The 19,563-nt window shown below is 59.7% G+C and overlaps 2 protein-coding genes across 2 annotated transcripts; both read right to left on the minus strand.

Moving 5' to 3' along the window:
• Positions 1-638: 638 nt before the first annotated feature.
• Positions 639-14,633, minus strand: PIGO (phosphatidylinositol glycan anchor biosynthesis class O). The gene is made up of 11 exons (XM_026039973.1): positions 14,132-14,633; positions 13,007-13,150; positions 12,342-12,465; positions 11,580-11,739; positions 10,883-11,056; positions 7,128-8,700; positions 6,400-6,603; positions 5,935-6,137; positions 5,283-5,353; positions 4,493-4,609; positions 639-1,743 (listed from the first exon to the last, which is right to left on the minus strand). Exons 1-11 carry the CDS (start codon positions 14,631-14,633, stop codon positions 1,614-1,616), a joined length of 3,402 nt encoding a protein of 1,133 aa, XP_025895758.1. The 3' UTR covers positions 639-1,613.
• An 844-nt stretch (positions 14,634-15,477) lies between these two features.
• On the minus strand, positions 15,478-18,867 carry STOML2 (stomatin like 2). The gene is made up of 7 exons (XM_026039985.1): positions 18,814-18,867; positions 18,517-18,618; positions 17,804-17,938; positions 17,009-17,153; positions 16,692-16,771; positions 16,376-16,504; positions 15,478-15,752 (listed from the first exon to the last, which is right to left on the minus strand). The coding sequence occupies exons 1-7, from the start codon at positions 18,826-18,828 to the stop codon at positions 15,621-15,623; spliced, it is 738 nt and encodes a 245-aa protein (XP_025895770.1). The 5' UTR covers positions 18,829-18,867; the 3' UTR covers positions 15,478-15,620.
• Positions 18,868-19,563: the final 696 nt, after the last annotated feature.

Raw genomic sequence — 19,563 nt, forward strand, 5'->3', positions numbered from 1 at the left:
GCCGGGGGCCGGCGCCTCCCCGCCGCGCCGCCGCTTCATGGCGGCCGCCGCGCCGCGCTCCTCCCGCCTTCTCGCCGCTGATTGGCTGCCGCCCGCCGCCCGCCGCTGTCATTGGCCGCCAGGGCCGGCGGGAAACGGCGGTCGCTAAGGCGACGGCAAGCGCGCGACGAGAAGCGAGGCGGTGGCCGAGAGGGGCCGAAAGGCCTCGCCAGGCGAAGCGGCGGCGCTTCGGAGTGACACCGGTGACAGTGACACCGTGGGCCTGGTCGGTCCCTCCAGCTCCCCAAATAAAGTCTGTCCGCTCCGGCTCTCACCTTGTACTTGCAGCAAGGGCTGTTGCAACCGTACAGACCTAAGCACATCCGTCCCTTCCTATCAGCCGAACAAATGTCACCAGCCCGCTCAGTGTTTGGTTGTTTATTCATTTATTTTTTAAGGAAAAGAAAGGCTCCACTGGCAGCAGAGCCTCAAGAATCACTTCCACCACGTGGGTTTCATTGGTGGCGGGGGAATGAAAGCGTTAACCAGATACACAGTGATACCCAGGAGAGCTTAGCACCGCTAACAGCACTTTGCATGCAAAGCTCTCCAGCTGCTTCCAAGAACTGGGTCCTTTCCCTCCCCTGCTTTTTTAAATTATTTTATTCCCAAATAGGGTCCCGAGGCACAGAGAGGTGGATAAAATAAAAAACAATCTTCCTGCAATCCGGGTAGCGAGTCAAGGCAGCCCTAGGAAGAGAGAGCAGCCTGGTCCCGACCGCTGCCCCAAGAGAAAGGGGAGACAAACGCCAAGAACGTGACAATTCCTTCAAGTAAATAAAGGAAACATCCCAGGAGGAATAAACAGAGAGGATGAAGCAAAGGACATGCAAAGCGGTGGTAACTGCTGGACATGGGGACACACCACGTTGACTGGCCCCAAGCAGCGTCATCTCCCGGCATTGCCTCAGAGGCGGCCACCAGAGACGGTCCGGGAGCCTTGGTCTTTCACTGTGTGGTGCATTTTTGGGAACATGTTCCTGCTGGGCAGCACAAACAAGACACAAACGCTCCCCCATGACAGGTATGAAGGGTCCCGGCCCCGGCATGGCACCTGGGAAGGATCCCAGGGGAGATTTCCCTCCTTGCTGGCAGGTGGAAGTGCGGACATGATGCCTTCAGCACCCCATTGAGCACGGGATGGAAACTGCTCCATGGAGCACACTGAGGGTGCCACCTCCCGTGCCACGGGCACCCAAGGGAGACACGGACTGGAAACGAACCCCTTGGAGCACCTGCCTCCAGGGCTGGTTTGTCTCTGAACCGTGACACCAAGAGAGAAGCATCAGAGACTGCATCTTGTCCCAGAGCCCTGGCCTGCCCTCCACCCACCTCCAAGGGCTTCCAACCTGGATTTGCTCGGGGAGCAGTGAAACCCTGGGAAGGTGCCATGGGAAGGTGCCTGCGAGCAGGGAGAGGAGGGAGGACAGGACCCCATCCCAGGGCTCAGCTCTCACCAGGGCCAAAGGGAAGCCAACAGGTTCTGGTAGCAACCACAGGGTCATCCCGGCAAATTCAGAAGAACAGCAGGCAAATGGGGGCAGCTCGGGGATGGCTGCTGAAGACTGAAAATGTCAATGAGAGAAAGCAAGCAAGAGCATGTCCAGCCCTTGGAGAGTCCATTGTCTTGGATGTAAGTTCTTTGGTGTAGCAGCTGGGCGCCCCTGGCAGCACAGCGAGTCGCCTCCTTCCTCCTTGGCACGACTGCAGCGGTAACAAATCCAGCTGGAGAAGCGATCCGCATCGCTAGACCCCCATGGGGGCACGAGACTACCTTATTTCCAGAGACAAGACCTAGGCCCCAATGGGCAGAACAAGTGTCTGAAGTCCCCCAGAGAAGCCTGTAGCTTTTCAAACTGGGCTCAGACGTACTAGAATAGGAAATGCCTAAAAAAAAAAAAGTGCTAATTTTGACTTTAAAAGTCAGAATTTATGTTCTGCAGTGGGGACTCGACACTGCCTTTTAAGTCTCTGGTGAGATGTGTGCGTGTTTGCAGAGGTAGAGCTCTCTTTCCTGTTTCACCCCAGCATCCCTGGGCGATAGGCCCACAGCCAGCCAGGAATGTCTCCAGAGGGAGAACGGAGACCCGGGAGAAGGGTGCTGGCCAAGTGCTCTGCCCGCGTGTAAAGGGTGCACGGAGGCTCTCGGGCACGACAGCAGCCATGGAAAGAGGAGCTAGTCCCGGAGATGGGAGAGAAGGGCGCCCAGGGCCCTGCCTGGCAGCAGCAGCAATGCCCCAGGCCAGCATCACAGTACGAGCGATCATAAGGATTTCTGCCAGCTCAAATACATTCAAGCAGCAAGTTCCTGACCAGGTTGTGAGGTTACAACGAGGTCCATTTGGGCCACAGCCTTGGGGGTTGGCAGCAGGTGTTATCTGGACTTCTCTTTTCATGTTGAATCAAAATTCACTGCACGTCCCTTCTCTACACCCCTCACTCATCGGCACAGCCCCGCTCATACCCGAGAACCATCTGGCCGCTAAGCAGACCCAAAATAGAGCACACAACCCCTTTTAAAGGTAGGATTGCTTAAGCCAAACGTGGGCTGCCACGTTCTTTCACACCGCTGAGCCCAACTACACAGTCCTACCCACTTCCTTACACCGGCACAGCTGCTCACGGAACCGGGCAGGGAGCCAGCTACAAACTAAGCTCGGTTAAATTAAGCAAGAGGGGCCCACGGGGCAGGGGAGATGTGAGGCAGTGGTGGGAGAGCCCGGCCAGCAGATCATGAGGTGGTCAAGCCCTGGAAGCCCAAGATTGAAACAGTTTAAGCCTCCCTTGAACTGCGCCCAGCACCTGGGCTAGTGTTACCCTCCCACAGGGCCTAAAGGCAGGTTTATCTTTGTATTTAAGAGACACCTTTTGCAGCCTTCCCCAAGGCTCTTGAGAGAGACAAGAGCCTGGACTCACACTAGCAATCTGCAGCAAGAAATGCAAGCAGGGACAGTCAGGGACCATGAATTAAAAATCCAGAGAGGATAGGGAACATAAATCAAAGGAGCAGCCCTAAGCATATGGTGCTCAGGTCTGTCAGAGCAGAGCGGCCCTAACACACAGTGCAGGTAATTTGCCCTCCACCTGGAGGAGAGATGAAAGGTTTCTTAGCACCAAGTAATGCCACACAGTGGTTCAGGGCAGGGAACAAGGAATTCCCAACACCCACCAAAACTGCAGGGGAAATTTGATCAGAATGTGGCCATGAACTGTGGTCACCATCCTCTACCTCTGCACAGAAAGAAAGAAATAAAACCCATCCTGATTGCAAGCAGTCAAGATCAGAATTAGGATAGGCCCCTTGCAGCACCGAGTCTCATGCAGAACACCAAGATCCAGAGGGAGAGAAGCACCACATATGGGATCATAAATGCCATAATCTGCAGTGACAGGGATCCCTTCAAGGTGGCGTCACCCCAGGCACAAACACCAATGGGTTAAGCCACCCTGAAGAAAAGTTCTCCCCTCCTAAGAGCTTTCAAGCAGCTGTCCTCAGGTATCAGTGCCCACAACCAACCTGCTCCTGCAGTTAGGACAGCTGCTCTGGACTCCTTCCTGCAGACATGAGTCAATATGGGAATGGTCAAATGCTCCATCACTACAACCTGCTGCAATTCAACCATTGCCAATAGCCAGGTCAAGCTCCTGATGAGGCAGGAGCCCTGGCTGCTAGAGCCCGGGGTGTGTGAAGAGCCAGCAGGCTGAGCCCCCTGGGCAGAGGTTCTCAGTCACAGACAGGTCTCTGCTGTCACCCTTCCAACGCGTTGAGACTGTTTCAAGTCACACAGACAGCCCAGCCTGGCCCCCTCGCCCCAAGAGGGCCCCTCAGCAGGGCTGAAAAGGACCAAGGACATGGTAATGAACATGGGTTGGCACAGAGCAGCAGCGGGCTCTACAGCTGGAGCAGAGCAGCTGCCACCGAGACCCCATGAACGAGTGTACACACGATCACGTGTGCTTTGATTCCTGCATGAAAACGCAGCGCACAAGGAGGAAAGGAGCAGAGATGGTGGCTGCAGGAGCTGGCGCCAGGGTTGGGCTGTAGCACTCCCTCCCCTCCTGGACACTGGAAGCTGCCCCTTCCAGCAGGTGCCCGTCTCGGCCCGGGCAAGGTGCCATCGTGGGCAGCGCGCTGGCCACGAGGCCTCCAGCTGGCGGCGGGCAGAGCTGTCAGGGAAGCAGCAGCAAGGCCCGTGGCTGGCGCTTCTCCAGAGGGGCACCAGGACTCCGGCTTCTTGGCCTCCCGCAGCAGCCGCCTCCGCTGCCGGCAAGCGCCCAGCGCTGCACAGAGCCGGGAAGCGCAGGCAGCAGCGGGGGGCCGGGAGCCAGGAATGGCCCCTGACTGCTCTCAATAGGCACTCGGTGCTGGTGGCTCTAGGACACTGCCAGGCCCCGGGAGACTCCCGCAGCGTTGGTCGAGGAGCAGGGCAGGTCCCCCCGTCTCCAACGCTACCTGAGCTGGAGCCGGCTGAACCAGGCGCTCACTGCACAGTCCACACGCATCACCAGCAAGATGCCCAGCAGGAGGCAGACGCTGCTCACCACGAAGCCCAGTGCTTCAAAGAGGAACCTGCGGGCCCAACAGGCACAGTGAGGGACCATGAGCATTCCTGCAAGGACAAGCTGCTTTGCCCTCACTCCCAGCAGACTGATTTCCTGAGAGCAAGAGGCTGGTGACACCCCACATCCAAAAACCTAATTACATTCACCCCCCAGTAATGGATGCTACCTGCAGCCTAGAAGCCAAGCAGACCTGAAGTTCCCCAATGGTCTAGAAGCCATTTATGAAGACACTTAGGATGGATTTGGAAAACTTCAAGACACCAAGGATGTCCCATGCCCCTGCTAACCCTTGCCTAATGCCAACTCATTTCTGAGCTGGTAGCTCTACATTGGCTCCCTGCCTTAAATATTTTCCTGCTCACTGCCCTGCCTGGCAGGACTGTCATGGTTGGTCTGCAGATCCCACAGGATTTTGGTTATTCGCACTCGGACAGTTCACCAAGTATGTGGTAGCTCTACATGTTCTCAGAAATCAAGACTAGGAGAAATTTCTATACTGTAGTTTAAGACCAGCTTTTTGACTAGAAAATGGAATTTATTTGGGATGGTCCTATAGGCTCTGCTAAGTAAGAAGTCAGTGTGAATGAGCACGTTCCCCTCTCCCTGATGTTTGCACACGCTAATTGACAGCTTGGCAATAAGAGCCCTAATCCAGCATCAGAGCAACTCCTAGGACTTACTTTGGGGCAAAGACCTTCCAGACCATGAGGTGCCTCCTGAGGATCAGAGCTGCACAAACACAGGCCAGAAGCTGTGGGGAAGACGAGGAAAAACAGGTTACAAATGACTCTGGAGAGACCTCCTGGCAACGGATGCACATCTGAAGAGTCCTAAACCGTGCACACCTGAGGGGCTACAACAGTGCACATCAGAGAGAGGCAACACACAGAGGATTTTCTTCCACTGTGGCCTCAAAGGAGGAAAGACAGAACAGCTGAGCTGCCCTACCAGCTCACTGAGAGGGGCACTGGTGCTCTCCTGCTGTAAGGGCTTGCCCCTTCCCCTATACTGGTAATGGACTGACCATTCAGAGAGATCATTTGATGGGCTGACTCCTCGAAAGCTCTTTGCTTCTCTCACGAGGCAGGTTTTCTGCTGTTTAGCTATCTACACCATCACAACATGGCTCAGATGAGCCAGCTGGTGCAAATGGATATGCCAGGTCAGGAGGAGGGGAAGTAGGATTACGATCTTGCAGCTTCTGAACAGCTGCCCCCACTCTGCAAAGCTGGATCCAGAAGGCAGATCATTGTGTGAAGGTGCTCTGGGGCTGACAACCCACTGCTCTCCTCTTGGGCAGCCCTCGCCACCACTGTCAGCCTCTGCCCATACCTGCATGCCCAGGACGAAGAGGCACTTGAGCCCCAGCTGCAGCAGAGCCGCCGAGAACCTGTCCGGGGCCTCCCGCAGCCTCATCTCCATCATGTGCTCCTCTTCCTCGTGCAGCTCCTCCCGGGGCTCCTTCCTGGCCTTCCTCCTCTGTGTGCTGGGCGCCTCACACACAAAGGGCCAAAGCAGGAGCAGAGGGCAGCCGACTGCCTCGAGGACAAAGGCACAGGGAGTTACTGGGAGCCCAGTGGGAGCAGCAGCCTGTGCCGGGCCGCTGTGCAGGGGCTGCACTGGAGGCACGTTCGCTGCTCCAGGCTGACCCAACTGCACGGAGCCTGCAGGCCACAGTGGCCCCAGGAGGGCACAGCAAAGATGCTGCTCTTGGGCTGGTGCCTTTGTGCAAAACCTCCAGCCAAAACAAAGCTGGGAGCTGTGCTGGCTCAGCGGCCCAGGAATAAATTGATTTACCTGCAAAGAGGATGTGGGAGGCGAACGTGTTGGCGCCCACCAGGAGAGCGGGCAGCAGGTTTGTGCTGTGGTCGAGGTGGAAGCCCACAAAGGCTGCGTTCCAGTGGATGGCTGGGAAGATGGGCTGGTGGCCTGTGGAATAGAAGAACTGGGAAGCAGCAAGGAGCCAGGAGATGACCGCATACCAGGGCACTGAAAAAGGCTCTGAGAAACAGAGAGACAGAGAGAGAGATCAGCATTGAGGAAACAGAGAGATCCATGGTCTAAAAACCTGCATTGCGTTTCCTCTCAGGTTCCCTTCCCACACACACGAGTCAGCTCCCAGCACACGGAATGGGAAGCAGTTGGACATCCCCTCCACTCTCCCAGGGCTCCCCCAGCACCACTGAGGTTTGGTGGCTCCTCACGGCCTGAGGAGTGCAGACGGGTGAAGAAGAAACCCCTTCCCTGATGCAACAGACTCCTCTTCCTCCCAAGGGAGATGGGTGAAAAGCCCCTTCCCTGACACCAGGGGCTCCTCCTCCCACACTGCAACCCGGCTGCATATGCTTTTTCAGGAGGTTTAAGCAGCTCTTGTAAACACAGGAGTGAAGATCAGTGCACCCCATTCCTTGGGGGCAGAGACTGGGCCCTGCCTATCAGTGGAGAAAAGAAGAGGCCACTGGAGACAAGGCCCAGGCCGCAGCCCAAGGCAGAGCCAGAGGGTGCTCTGCTGAGCCCCAACTCACCAGCATCTCCAGCGAGGCTTCTGGCACGGGCGTGGATGTGCAGGAGCACAAAGGCCTCCAGGAAGAGGAGCAGGAAGGCGAGACTGAGCCGCTCGCTGTGCAGGAGCAGCAGGAGGAAGGCCAGCAGGGTCAGTGCAATGACCAGGGCAGCCGAGTACACGCTGCCCAGCCCGTAGGCAGCCACGGCGGCCCCGCAGCCACCCCGCTCCAGGTGGCTTTTCAGGGACTCCTGCATCCTCCTGTAGATCTGCGGGATGACGTGCAGGAAGTCGACCTCGGAGCTGGCAACGCCCAGGTAGGGGGTGACGATGGGCCCCGCCGTCTCCCGCGTGTCCTTGGCAAACACCGTCACGGGCTTGCACAGCACGAGCAGCAGCCCGGCGCCCACGAGCCCGTAGACGGCCCACGGGAAGGCCACGAGCGCCACATGCACCAGCTCCTGCAGCTTGCCCAGCGAGTCCTCGGCGCTGGAGGCCACGGCCCAGTAGCAGGCGACGAAGACGGCGAGCAGCGGGAAGCCCCAGCGCACGAAGAGCACGGCGGGCTCGGAGCCGTTGAGGTTGCCGCAGTGGCGCAGCCAGCGCCGCACCGCGCACACCAGCGCCACGAGCGCGGCCACGCACGCCAGGTAGAAGAGGTTCTTGGCCCGCGCGTCCCGCAGGCCGGCGAGCGGCGCGAGGAAGAGCGAGGGCCGGCACTGCGGGCTCTCCTCCCGGCACTGGTGGAAGGCGGCGGAGAGGCGCACGCAGAGCAGGAGCGCGGCCACGAGGTACAGCAGGTGCCAGCTCTCCTTGCGGTACGAGGAGGAGCTGAGGAGCTGCTGCCTGGGGCCCTCGGGCACCGTCAAGCGCCCGTCCCAGTGGAGCTTCCCCACCAGCAGCGCGACCAGCGAGGCCAGCAGGAACGGGACGACCCGGGCCTCGGCCACCACGAAGCTGTCGGAGAACATGGCTCCGCAGCGGAAGAGGAGGATTCCCATGGGAAAGGCCAGCGCCGGGCACGCTTGCAGGCGCTGCCTCAGGCTGATGCTGGCCACAGGGGGATGGCTGCTTGCCGAGTGGGCTCGCTTGGGCTGCCGGCCCCACCAGCGCCAGAAAAAGGCCACCTGAGAAACCGCGGCTGCCCAGGAAGACACCACGAGGAGGTCCAGCCCCTCCTGCATGACAGCACAGGCCAGCCCCAGCAGCAGGGCTGCGGCCAGGCCCCAGAGCAGCGGGGCCAGGAGGCAGCTGCGGTAGAAGGAGTCCGGCGCGGCGGGCAGCGCCGAGGCGACGTAGCAGAGCAGGCAGGAGGCAGCAATGAGGGCGCAGCCGGCCACCATGCGCAGCGGGCGGAAGCGGGCCCAGCTCCGCGCGCACACGGCCCGCGCCTCCCGCAGGTAGCGCTGGAAGCGGCCGAGCAGCCTCCCCAGCCTGGCCTGCAGCTCCGGCGACGATGGCTTCTCCTCCTGCACGTGGGCCACGAGCTGGGCGTGCTCCTCCACGGCGCTGGAGAAGATGTCCTGCAGCTGCTGGAGCTCCTCCGTCGGCAGGTCCTGCGCCACCAGCGAGTAGGAGCGCAGGAACCGGTCCACCTGCAGGACAGGGGCCAGGATGAGACAGCAGCCCCGGCACCCCTGAGACAGCGGTTTCCCTGTCACCTGCCCCGACAAGTCCTTCAGCAGGGAGGCAGCCCTGGTGTGGCAGGCCCTGCCCTCGGCTGGGCACCCAAATACAGCAGGTGGCCAGCAGGTTGTATCTCTCTGGCTAAAGGAACTCACCCCTTAGGTGACATATCCATCCTGACAAACACATCCACACATCTCAGCTAGCCACTTCTCAGCTTGCTGGGAGCCCTTAACATAGACATTGCTATGGGGTCTTTGCAGAGTCTTGAGTAACAACATGGGAAACATCCCTAAGAGGTTCCAGTCATTACTAGCTGTTAACCTGCATGCTCTGATAGCCTTTTCCTTATTTTTTTCAGAGGACAGACATCAAATTAAACAGCTTTCAATTGCTCAAGCCAAGCTGTTCCCTGTTTTTGAACATGGGTGAACTAACCCGCTGTGCCACTGGTCAAGAAAAGCTCATTCTGCCTGTGCTTCAAGTCAGCAGGGACTTGAAGCAGGGACCCCGATGTTGTACAGGGCACTACCAGGGTCCAGCACCCACACAAAGGTCCATCAACACAAGCCCTATACACTCAGGTGCCTTCCAGGAGCCTCAGGACACAGGCAGGAGCAGCCCACGCACCAGACAGGCCCTCAGGCTCTCCCCAGGCTTGCACGGGCCCCCTGCTAGGCCGCGTTCAGAACCCAAGCCAGAAAGCTCCTCAGACGACTAAGAGCAAACACTCAAAGCCACGGGGCTGGATGACATTAGCTTCGACCAGAGGATGATCAATATTTGTGGTGACTAATGGGCAGGAGGGTGCACTGGCATCATCCTTAAATGACAAAGCAGCCTCCTCCTCTATAAACACATGGCAGAGATGCTGAACGCTTCTGCCTTCCCACTGGCAATCATACGGTCTGCTCTTCACTGACTTGCCCCCCAGCCTACACAGCACGGGTTGTATCCAGGCTGCTGGACCCAAAACAGGGCCCACGCTGGGGTGGCTTCTTCCATGCACAGCCCCCAGGTACAGCAGGGAGCTGCCTGGGGGCTGAAGGAGCTATTTTGGGGCCAGGAGCATGATTCCTGCAACGCAGAGGCCTCTAAAAGGCAAGCAGGGCCTGAGAAAGGGCTCCGTAATTCAGAGGATTGCAGCAGATCTGCTCCTGCTCCACAAAACCATGCAGGCCTGTCCCGGCACATGGCTCTGCTCCAGTACTCGGGCTTCTTTCATGCCTGGTATATTCCCAATCACTCAAAAATCTTGGCCTTTCCAGCCATCCAAATGTCACTCAGCTGTAGGGTTCTGTATTCTCAGCACTTGGTTCAGACTGGTCACAGAATCCCAGAATGGCTGAGGTTGGAAGGGACCTCTAAAGATTGCCTAGTCTAACCCCGCCGCTCCAGCAGGGACACCTAGAGCACGTGGCTGATCCTTCTCTGTCATCCCAATTTATTCTTATTACTTGGTATTTTATTTAATCCTTCATTGCTGTTTTCCTTCTGTCACTGATTTTGAATAGTTTTTCAGCTAAAACCATTTCTGCTCCCAAACTGAAGCAGAATCAAAACTTTGTGCTCTTGACCCACACAACTTGCCCCTAATCCTCCCGAGCTCTGAGGAACCAGCCTTCCCAAACAACCAAAGCCACTTCTGACCAGCTGGGGCCAACCCTTCCCCAGCAACACGAACGGGGCCCAGAGATTTCCTGAGCCACGGCTCCTCACCAAGCACCAAACTGCATCTCTGAGACCTCTTTTGGAGACCAGTGCTGCCTTCTGCTGGAGCAAACCCCACAAGGAGGAAACTCTTCTAATTTAACTAATTAACTAATTCTAACTCTTCTAAGCTCCCCACGGAGGTAACTGTCCCACCTCCACCAAACAGAAGAAACCAAATAAACTTAAAAAGGTTGTTTTTAATCTCCCTTTGCCCTTTGGTTCAGCACGGAGGTCTGCAGTAGGTGCTACCTAGCCATCACCCAGCGTCAGAGAGCACATCTGAGAGCTCCTGTGTGAGAAAGAGCCCACAGCGAATTCCCAGCAGAGCCAGGATGCCAGAGCTCAGCCCCTGGCACTGCCCCGTGGCTGCCAGCAGCTCTCACCCTCCAGTGACCCCCTGCACAAGAGGAAAACAGCCCCGGGAGGGCCTGGCCTCACCTGGTTGGCATTGATGTGATAGACGTCGAGCTGCTGCAAGGCTGCAGACACGGCGTCGCCGTCCGTGGCGAAGAGCTCGGCCATCACCTCGCCGATGCTGCTGTAGGGGATGGGCACGCCCAGCAGCAAGGCCAAGGTGGGCACCAGGTTCACCTGGGGAACGACCTCGGGCTCCTGGAGAGACACAGGAGGAATATGGAGCTTGGAGGGGGCTCGGAAGGAGCTCGGGAGGAGCTCAGGGATGGCTGGTCACCCAGGTCAGAGGACAAGGGCATGGACAGCTAGGCACCCTGGTCACATCCCACCCCTTCCCTGGAGGCCAGGGGAGCCGCCTGCCCGGCCACCCGCTCGGCCCTGCAGCAAGCCAAGGGAGGGACATTCACTGAAGTGAATGGTCCAACAGAGCCTGCATCCATCTCACCTGCAGTCTGGTTTTTGTGAATTTTTTTCCCTCCAATAAGTTGGATTTTGCTTGACACAAACTGATACTGATCATACTCCTGACTTTTAAACTTACACTACCTGCCCCGTGTCCGACTTTTCCCCCACTCTCTCTGGAAGGGTGGCAGCCTGCCTGGCCATCAGTCGGACAATCCCACCAGAACCATCACTCTCCGTATCCCCACAATGCAGGTTTCTCCCTGGAGGTCCCCTCAGGCAATGAGCTAAACCCCACTACGGAGCAACATCTTCTCACCTCAGGAGGGTCAGTCCCAAACAGGGGTGTTTTGCTGTACACAAACAGCGCCGCATTCACTTCTTTCTCGCTGTCCCCTCCGTGGTCTCCGGTGTCCGTCATGCCATGGTCCCCAGCCACCACAAGCAGGGTGTCATTTCCCAGACGCTCTACCAAGGTCCTGTCAGCGGGACAGGGAAGGTCAGCACCAGCCCTTTGGAAGGTGGTAGAGGACACGATGGCCACCAAGCCTGTGTGCACCACGGAGGAGAAACCTGCACAAGCAGCTGAGCAAAACTACGGGCTGGTGCAGAGCCTCAGCAAGGGAAACAGGAACCAGCCTCTCTTTCCCCACTCAAACTGGGGAAAACCCCTGTGGATGCAGCCAGAACGAATGCCTGGGTCCCAGGGCAACACATGAAACAAAATGAAAAGCCAGAGCCCCTAGAGCAGATGGTTTTTGCCCAGATCCCCACCAAAGCTGTTATTTTTGCCATTTGGGAAGCTATACAAAACACCATTCCAAAGGGATGTCCCCAGCAGGAACAAGTTCCAGGCTGATGTTTTGGGGGGTTTTCAATTCCCACATGGGCACCCACGCACTGACACTGCCCTGTGGCACAGCTGGGGTTCCAGCTGCTGCTGCTGCTGCTGCTCAGGGCCATTCCCTGTGCAAACTGGCACAGTAGGAGCCTTTCCTGTTGCCCTCTGTGCCTGTGAATGCTCTAGGAACCCGCCACCAGCCCGGGCAATGGAAGAGTCAACCCCAACCATGCTGATCACCTGAGCATCTCATTCATCTGGAGGAGCTTCTTAGCCATTTCGGGATGGTCAGGCCCGTGTTTGTGCCCGCAATGGTCCACACCGAGGAAGTGGGCAATGAGCAAGTCCCACTCGCCACCATCCACTGCGGAACAAGAGCAGCGTCACCCTCTCCCCAAGATCGGGAGCCTCCAACATCCGGATGGGAGCGCCGGCCTCCCAGCTCCAGCAGACACTCCAGAAGGGCCGTGGGGCTGCCCCGGCAGCTGTCGACCAAGGTTAAGCTTGAAGGAAGAGGTGCCCTTTCTGCTCCATGCTAGAAGTGTATTTCCAATGCAGCTATGGAAGTCTAAGCTGTGGATGAATTCCACCAAGCCAGGCCTTCTCCCAAATTGAAGAAAGGTATTTAGAGGAACTCTTCCTCACTCCTCAAAGAGGGCTTATCTGTGGAAATCCAGCTAGGGCACTATGGTCCATGGGCTACAGCCACAAGCAGGTGAGAGAGCCTACTGCCATTCCACAAAGACGAACATAAACCAACCAACCAAACAAAAAACAGCCACCCACACCCCAAAGCTCTTCATTTCCACCTCGAACTCCTGCACTAGGACCCCAGTGTAACATAAAAGATTCAGCCTAGGGAAGGCTTACCCAAGACTAAAGGTCTCTGGAGAAGCGTTTCTTACCGGTTGAATAGAGATGCTGCAGGATCCCATTGTCGACAGTATGAAGATCCTTCACATTAAAAGAAGGGAAGAAATACGAGCGGTGAAACATCTTGGGGAAGAGTCCTTCCCAAGTGTCATCTCCCATGAAGACCACTCTCCTTCCTGGGGAAGCAAAGAAGGAATTAATGGGAGCAAGGAGCCCACCAGAGTCATGTTCTTATCCAAACTAACGCAGAGTATTGGCAGATTCAGGAAGGGGGCTGGAGCACTGGCCCAAACCCAAAGTGACCAAAAACTAACATCTCCCATGGGTTGTTAGCACGTCTAATGTCCCCACCAAAGGCCTGACAATCATCCAGTAAAACAGTAGACAAACGAGGTCTATGGACAGAGAGCGGCTGAGCAGAAGCTTTGAGTCCTAGGCTCAAAACCTGACCACAACAGTGGTGGTTTTTCAAATGCAGGGAAGGGAAAAGCACTGGTGTTTCCCATTGTCCCCGCTCTGCTTCCCCTATCCCGAACCAGCCACTCCCTGTGGGCTTCCAGAGAGTCTTCCCACTGCGGGAGCATGAACCGTGTCCTCCACAGCTGCTGCCACAGCATGGAATCTCCTTCCTATCATGGATCATTTCCTGCATTTGCTCCTCTTCCCCCACACGGGAGGTGCTGAAGCGTCGCCCCATCCCAGGTGCTGCTGGTATCTGTACCACGCAGAGCCCCAGCAGCGAGATCCAACCCCCTTACCGGCGTTCCCGGTGCTGCATTCTCCAAACACACACACGGCTCCGAGCTGCACAGGAGACGGGCCGGGGAGGCCGCCCAGCAGCTGCAGGCACCTGGCACCGCCAGCCCGAGCGCAAACACAACCCCCCGTCCGTGCCCTTGGCCACTGAGAGCCGTCCCGGGGCTGAGCCCGTGCCAGGCACCACCGGCACGACCCTTACTACCTGCTTTATCGTTATCCTTGAGGAAACTCTACCCACACTCCAGCCGCTGCCTGGCACAGGGCAAAACACCCTGTCTATGTGACAAGCCGCCTGTGGCCTTCAGCTGAGTAACTGCAAGGCAGGGATGCTGCAAGGGCAGGGATGCTGCCAACAGCCTCCTTCCCGAGGGAGAACGAAGCCCGCCCGCCGCACGCACCGTTGTGCACCAGCTGCGCCAGCAGGTTGTCCTCGCGGATGGCGTAGCTGGCGAAGTTGCTGCCCACGTCGACGAAGGTGGGCAGCGAGCCGGTGGTGAGGCCCTTGATGCGCTGCATGGTGGCCGTGGGCGCGTCGGCTCGGAAGCGGTACAGGCGGCCGTGGCGGGGCTGCGCGGCCGCCAGCTGCCGCAGGACGCCCAGCTTGCCGTGGTAGTGGCGCGGGCGGCCGCGCGCCGCGGCGGCGGCGGCGAAGTCGAAGCGCAGGGCGTCGATGAGCACGAGCAGGGCCCGGGCGAAGCGGCGCGGCAGCCAGCAGGAGCGCGGCGGGCGCTGCCCGCGCCACGGCCACGGCCCCGGGCCCGGGCCCGGCGGCTCCGCGCACGAGCTGCGCTGCGGCAGCTCCGCGCGCGTCAGCAGGAAGCCGCTCAGGAAGAGCCCGAGCCCGGCCGCGAAGAGCAGCGACACCCAGGCCAGGAAGAGCAGCACGGGCCAGCGCGGCATCCTGCGGGGCGGACACCTCGGCTCAGCGGGCACCCCGCAGGGCGCCCGGCACCGCGCCCCGCTCCCGCTCCCGCCCCCGGACCCGCTCCCGCGCCCGGACCCGCTCCCGCGCCCGCCGCCGCCCGCGCTACCTGCGCCCGCCGCGGCCCGGCGCGAGCCGCCCGTCCCCCCGGAAGCGGCGCACGCGGCGGCGGTGGCGGCGCCACCTGCCGGGCGGGAGGCGCGCGGCGGCACCGGCCCCCGGACCGGGCCCGGCCCCGTTCCAGCCCGGTTCCTCCCAGCCCGGTCCGGTTCCTCCCGGTACCAGTCCGGTTCTTCCCGGCCCAGTTCCTCCCAGCCCGGTCCCGTTCCTCCCTGGCCCGGTCCCGTTCCAACCCGGTTCCTCCCAGCCCGGTCCGGTTCCTCCCGGTATCAGTCTGGTTCTTCCCGGCCCGGTTCCTCCCGACCCAGCCCCAGCGGTGCCCCAGGGGCAGCTCCGTGCTGCTCCTCACGCCAGGCGTCCGGCCAGGCCAAGTCCAACCCAGCTCCCGCCTGGAGCGGGCCCGGCGACTCCGGGACAAAAATAACCCGCAGGCGAAGCGGCCGCTGCAGCTTCCCGGCTGCTCTGAGTGACAGCGGCAGGAGCTGGGGCAGCGGCCAGGACAACCGGCCAGGATGTGCAGGAATGCACCGGGATGTGACCAGGAGCCCCCCGCGTGGATCCCCTCTCCATAGGCAGCCCCCGGTGGGATTAGGATGGATCCGCTCTCACCCTGCGCCTTTTGCCCCTCGGCAGGTCCCGCTCCCGAGTGCCCTGAGGACGCGCTGCAGCCCCAGTACCCATTGCCTTTATTACATGATTAAATCCAAATACAAAATAAGAACCAGAAACAGAAGTGTCTGGGTGGGGAAGGCAGCAGCAGAACAGGATGCCCGGCCGCAGGGCAGGCACTGCGCTCAGGCTCCCCGCCCTGGGGGTGTCCAGTGTCCAGTGTCGCCCCAGCCCTGCTAGCTGGAGTCCTCCTGCTCCGCCTTGGGCACCTCCGCGCCGGCTGCCTGCACGTCCCCGGGGGCCGGCGGCTGCTCGGCCCGGCCGCGCGCGGCCTGCGGCTTGGTCAGCGTGCTGTAGATGCCCAGCGCCTGGGGGAACCAAGGGGCCGTCAGCGAGGAGAGGGCAACCGGGGCAGTGCAGGCGCAGGGGAGCAGCGGGGCGGCAGGGACGTGGCAGGACTGTGACAACGCAGGCCCCACGGGGCAGGCAGGGACACAACAGCCTCTAAGGGGGCTGTGTTTGAGGCCTCGACATTTCTGTGCTACTGGGGAGTGCCCCCCGAGAGCACGTCCTGAAAGCACCAAGGTACCTTCAGGAGGCACCGAACCCTTGTTGGGAGCATGGGGATGGACAAGAAAGCGGCAAATTTACATCCAAAAGAGACAATGTCAGAGTCAGCCTTGCGCTTCAGCCATCTCAGCCTGGGTTGCAGGGAAGGGTCCTATCTGCTAGGGCTACAACCAGGCCCTCAGGCCCAGCCAGGGACCACCACAGCAGAGACCTCCTGTTGCCCAAGAGCTGTGGAACATGTTCCAGCCCACAGCTGGGAAATAAATTAATCAATTATCTGGGCCAAATTGCTCCTCTTTGCTCTCTGCCAGCGCTACCACCTCCCGCACAGCAGCTCGGGGCTGCTGGGCTGTCCCCTGCACCCTGCTCAGGCTCCAGCTCCCGCTGCGAAAGCAGAGCGGCTCCCTGTGCGCACACCGACCTGCGCGACCATGTTGGAGACGTCGCCAGTGCTGGCGGGCAGCAGGAGCGTGTTGGAGTCCTTGGCCAGCTGGGAGAAGGCGCTCACGTACTGCTCGGCCACGGAGAGAGAGGCGGCTGCGCTGCCGTGCTGCGGACAGAGGGCACATCAGGGAGGAGGCACCACGGCCTGTGCCCAGCACTGGCCTTCGGGGCTGCACAGCTCCCTGCTGCCGAAGGAGCTGCCAAGGAGGGTCCCAGGGAAAGCCGAGCTTCAGGTGCACCCCTCTTGTCACCAGCATTTTGGCTGCCCCCAGGCTGGGACTCCTCACACTCACCTGCTGCGCCAGAGCAGCCGCCAGCAGCTGAATAGCCTCCGCCTTGGCCCGGGCCTTCACCAGCATGGCGTTGGCCTCTCCTGCAGGACGGACAGCAGAGCAGGCGTCAGAGGCGCCGCAGAGCCTCCTGCTCCCACAGAGCAGCACACGGATCCTCCCCGCAGCCCCCTCCTGCCGCTGCGCCCCGCGGGGCAGCACCAGCAGCGGGAGGCCGGTGCGCATGGACAGCGACCCCACGGGCTCCCAGGCAGGGAGCCCCGCAGCACAGGGCGACAGGGGTCCCGGGGCTCGCGGCACGCTCTAAGCCGAGGCGCTACCGGCAGCTTTGTTGATCTGCTCGGCCTTCTGCGCTTCCGACGCCAGGATCTGGGCCTGCTTCTGCCCCTCGGCCACGTTGATGGCAGATTCCCGCGTCCCCTCCGACTCCAGCACTGTCGCCCGTTTCCGTCGCTCCGCCTCCACCTGCAAGCACCGGTTGGATGCCCATGCATGGCCAGGCCGGGGACATCCGTGGGGAAGCACAGCAAGGACACGCTCCCAGGACACGGCACAGCAAGGGACAAGAGTTTGGCCATGAAGCGCAGTGAGCCCGTGCAGGCTGGATGTCCCTTCAGACCCCGCGCAGCGCGGAGCCCACGCTGCAACGGGCCAGGCTGCCACACTACAGGGGTCTTGTCCCTCCTGTCACCCACAGTGACCGAGCACAGGCTGCTCCCCATGGCAGTGCTGGCACCACCAGCTCACAGCAAGAGGAAAGCGCTTCTGGTTTGGCCTTCCTGCCAGCCCCTTCCAGCAAGGCTGGCAGCTCAAGGCCAGCACCTGCCCTGGGATCTGGCTCCTCCTGGGATCTCTCCAAGGGAGACCCTCAGAGCACAGGGATTTGCTTCCCGTTAGAGCCCTAGGGGTTTCAGGGAGAGCTGGCAGGCCTTTGAGTGTGGGGTATGAGCCATTGCTGCAGAAATTAGGGCAGGAATTATCACGTGTGGGCAGTCAATGAGCCCACAGGTCCCCTCATGGCAGAAGGGCCCAGTGCTGCCAGCCTGCAAGGAGCCTGGCCGTGCTGCAGGGAGGGGAGGCTCCGCGCTGTGCCAGCCTGCCCCACACCACCAAACCTGCATCTGCATGGATTCCTTCACGCGAGGGGGCACGTGGATGTCCTTAATCTCGTAGCGCAGGCACCGGATGCCCCAGCAGTCTGAAGCCTGGTTGATGGCATCCACAATGCTGGCGTTGAGAGACTCGCGCTCCTGAGGGACACAAGGGAAACAGCAGAGAGGAAGGAGAGGAGTGCGAGGAAACAGTCAGACTCCTCCCTTCGTGCGCCAAGGTCAGCTAGAAAACCCCAATTCTAAGGACACAAGGCATGGCCAACCCTTCCCAAGGCTCCTACGAGCAGGGGGCACCTTCTCTCTAGGACACCACTGCCCAAAGCTGCAACTGGTGCAACTGAACATCGGGCTACAAACACCTCCCAGGAGAGCTAACAGCTCCTGATTCTCTCCAGCAAATGCAGCACATGGGCTGAGCCCTGGGAGCCAGGACACTCATCCCTGGCCCTGAGTCCCTTACTCAGGGCAGACACAGCCCAACAGCTGCGTCCGGGTGCACGATGCCCATCGCCTTTTCTGAGTAACCAAGAGCAAAACCATCACGCAGAGCCACCAAGGCAAGATCTGCGCCCAAAGGCTGCCTGAGAAGGATGCCAGGAGCTCTGCTGGAATAGGCGGTTTGGCTGTTAAGTGTGTCCGACTGTCTGCACAGACCCCGTGGAGGCCGGGGGTGCTGCCGGATGCCGGCAGCTCCGCGATCCCTCTGCCCAGCTCACCCGGAAGACTCTGTCGAGGGAGAGTTTGCCCAGCTCAGATCTCATGGTAGTCTGGGCCAGCTGGGTCACTGCGTACTCGGGATCCTCCACCCCGTAACTGGCCTGCATAGCAGGAACAGAAAAAAACAGAAATAAGCCACGGGGTCGCTGAAAGGGATTCCGAAAGAGGCAGAATTACCAGGAGCGCAGGATGCCGTGCGCTGGGCGTCCCGGCCGAGGGAGCAGCAGCAGCGCCGGGCTCCGGGGCGCTGGGAGCTGCGACTCCTGGCTCAGGACTCGGCAGGACAGCGCGGGTACCTTGTAAGGGTCCATGACGCGCAGGTAGAGCACGCCATCGATCTGCAGGGTGACGTTATCTGCAGGGAAAGAAGGGCACGTCCTGGCACTGGAGCAGCGGAGAAAAGCAAGGGCAAACACCCTCCTTCCCTATGGAATTAGCAGGGCCGGTGCCTTCCTTGCCAGCACCAGCAGCGCGGCCCACAGGCTCGAACAGGCCTCCCCGCCTGAAAGGCTTTGTGAAAAGGACCCTATCGCTGCTCGAAAAATATCTCCTTTTGATAATGTTTAGTGCAAGTAGCCTCAGTTTTCCAGATCAAGGCACTTTATACTGCGAATATTTTAAAAAGATTAAAGAAACAAATATACATCAAGAAAAACGCCTTCATACTGAATTGAAACAGAGATGATAATTAAACAGATTTGATTTTTTTTATGTGTATGAAGACCAAAGACACGCTTGGCCTGGTTCCAGGCAGGATGACATTTCGGATGTGGCAAACGGCTCCCCGTGCAGCTTGATTCAACCCACCAAGGGGCAGCAGCTGCCCGGGGCAGAGGTAAAAGGGGAGCCCGGAGGGTTCCCCAGGGCAGAGCCGCCAGCACGGACCCCAGGGATGGGGCCCAGGGTTGGACATGGAGACAGCAACGCTCCTCCCTGGATAAGGACGCTCTCCCCTGGATAGCGACACTTTTCCCTGCACAGTGACGCTCTCCCCTGGACACTGGCATTCCTCCCTGGATAAGGGCGCTCTGCCCTGGATAGCGACA

Source organism: Nothoprocta perdicaria, unplaced genomic scaffold (assembly GCF_003342845.1).
Source record: "Nothoprocta perdicaria isolate Ctin4 unplaced genomic scaffold, notPer1 scaffold_10, whole genome shotgun sequence".
In the NCBI taxonomy this organism is placed as follows: Eukaryota; Metazoa; Chordata; class Aves; order Tinamiformes; family Tinamidae; genus Nothoprocta; species Nothoprocta perdicaria.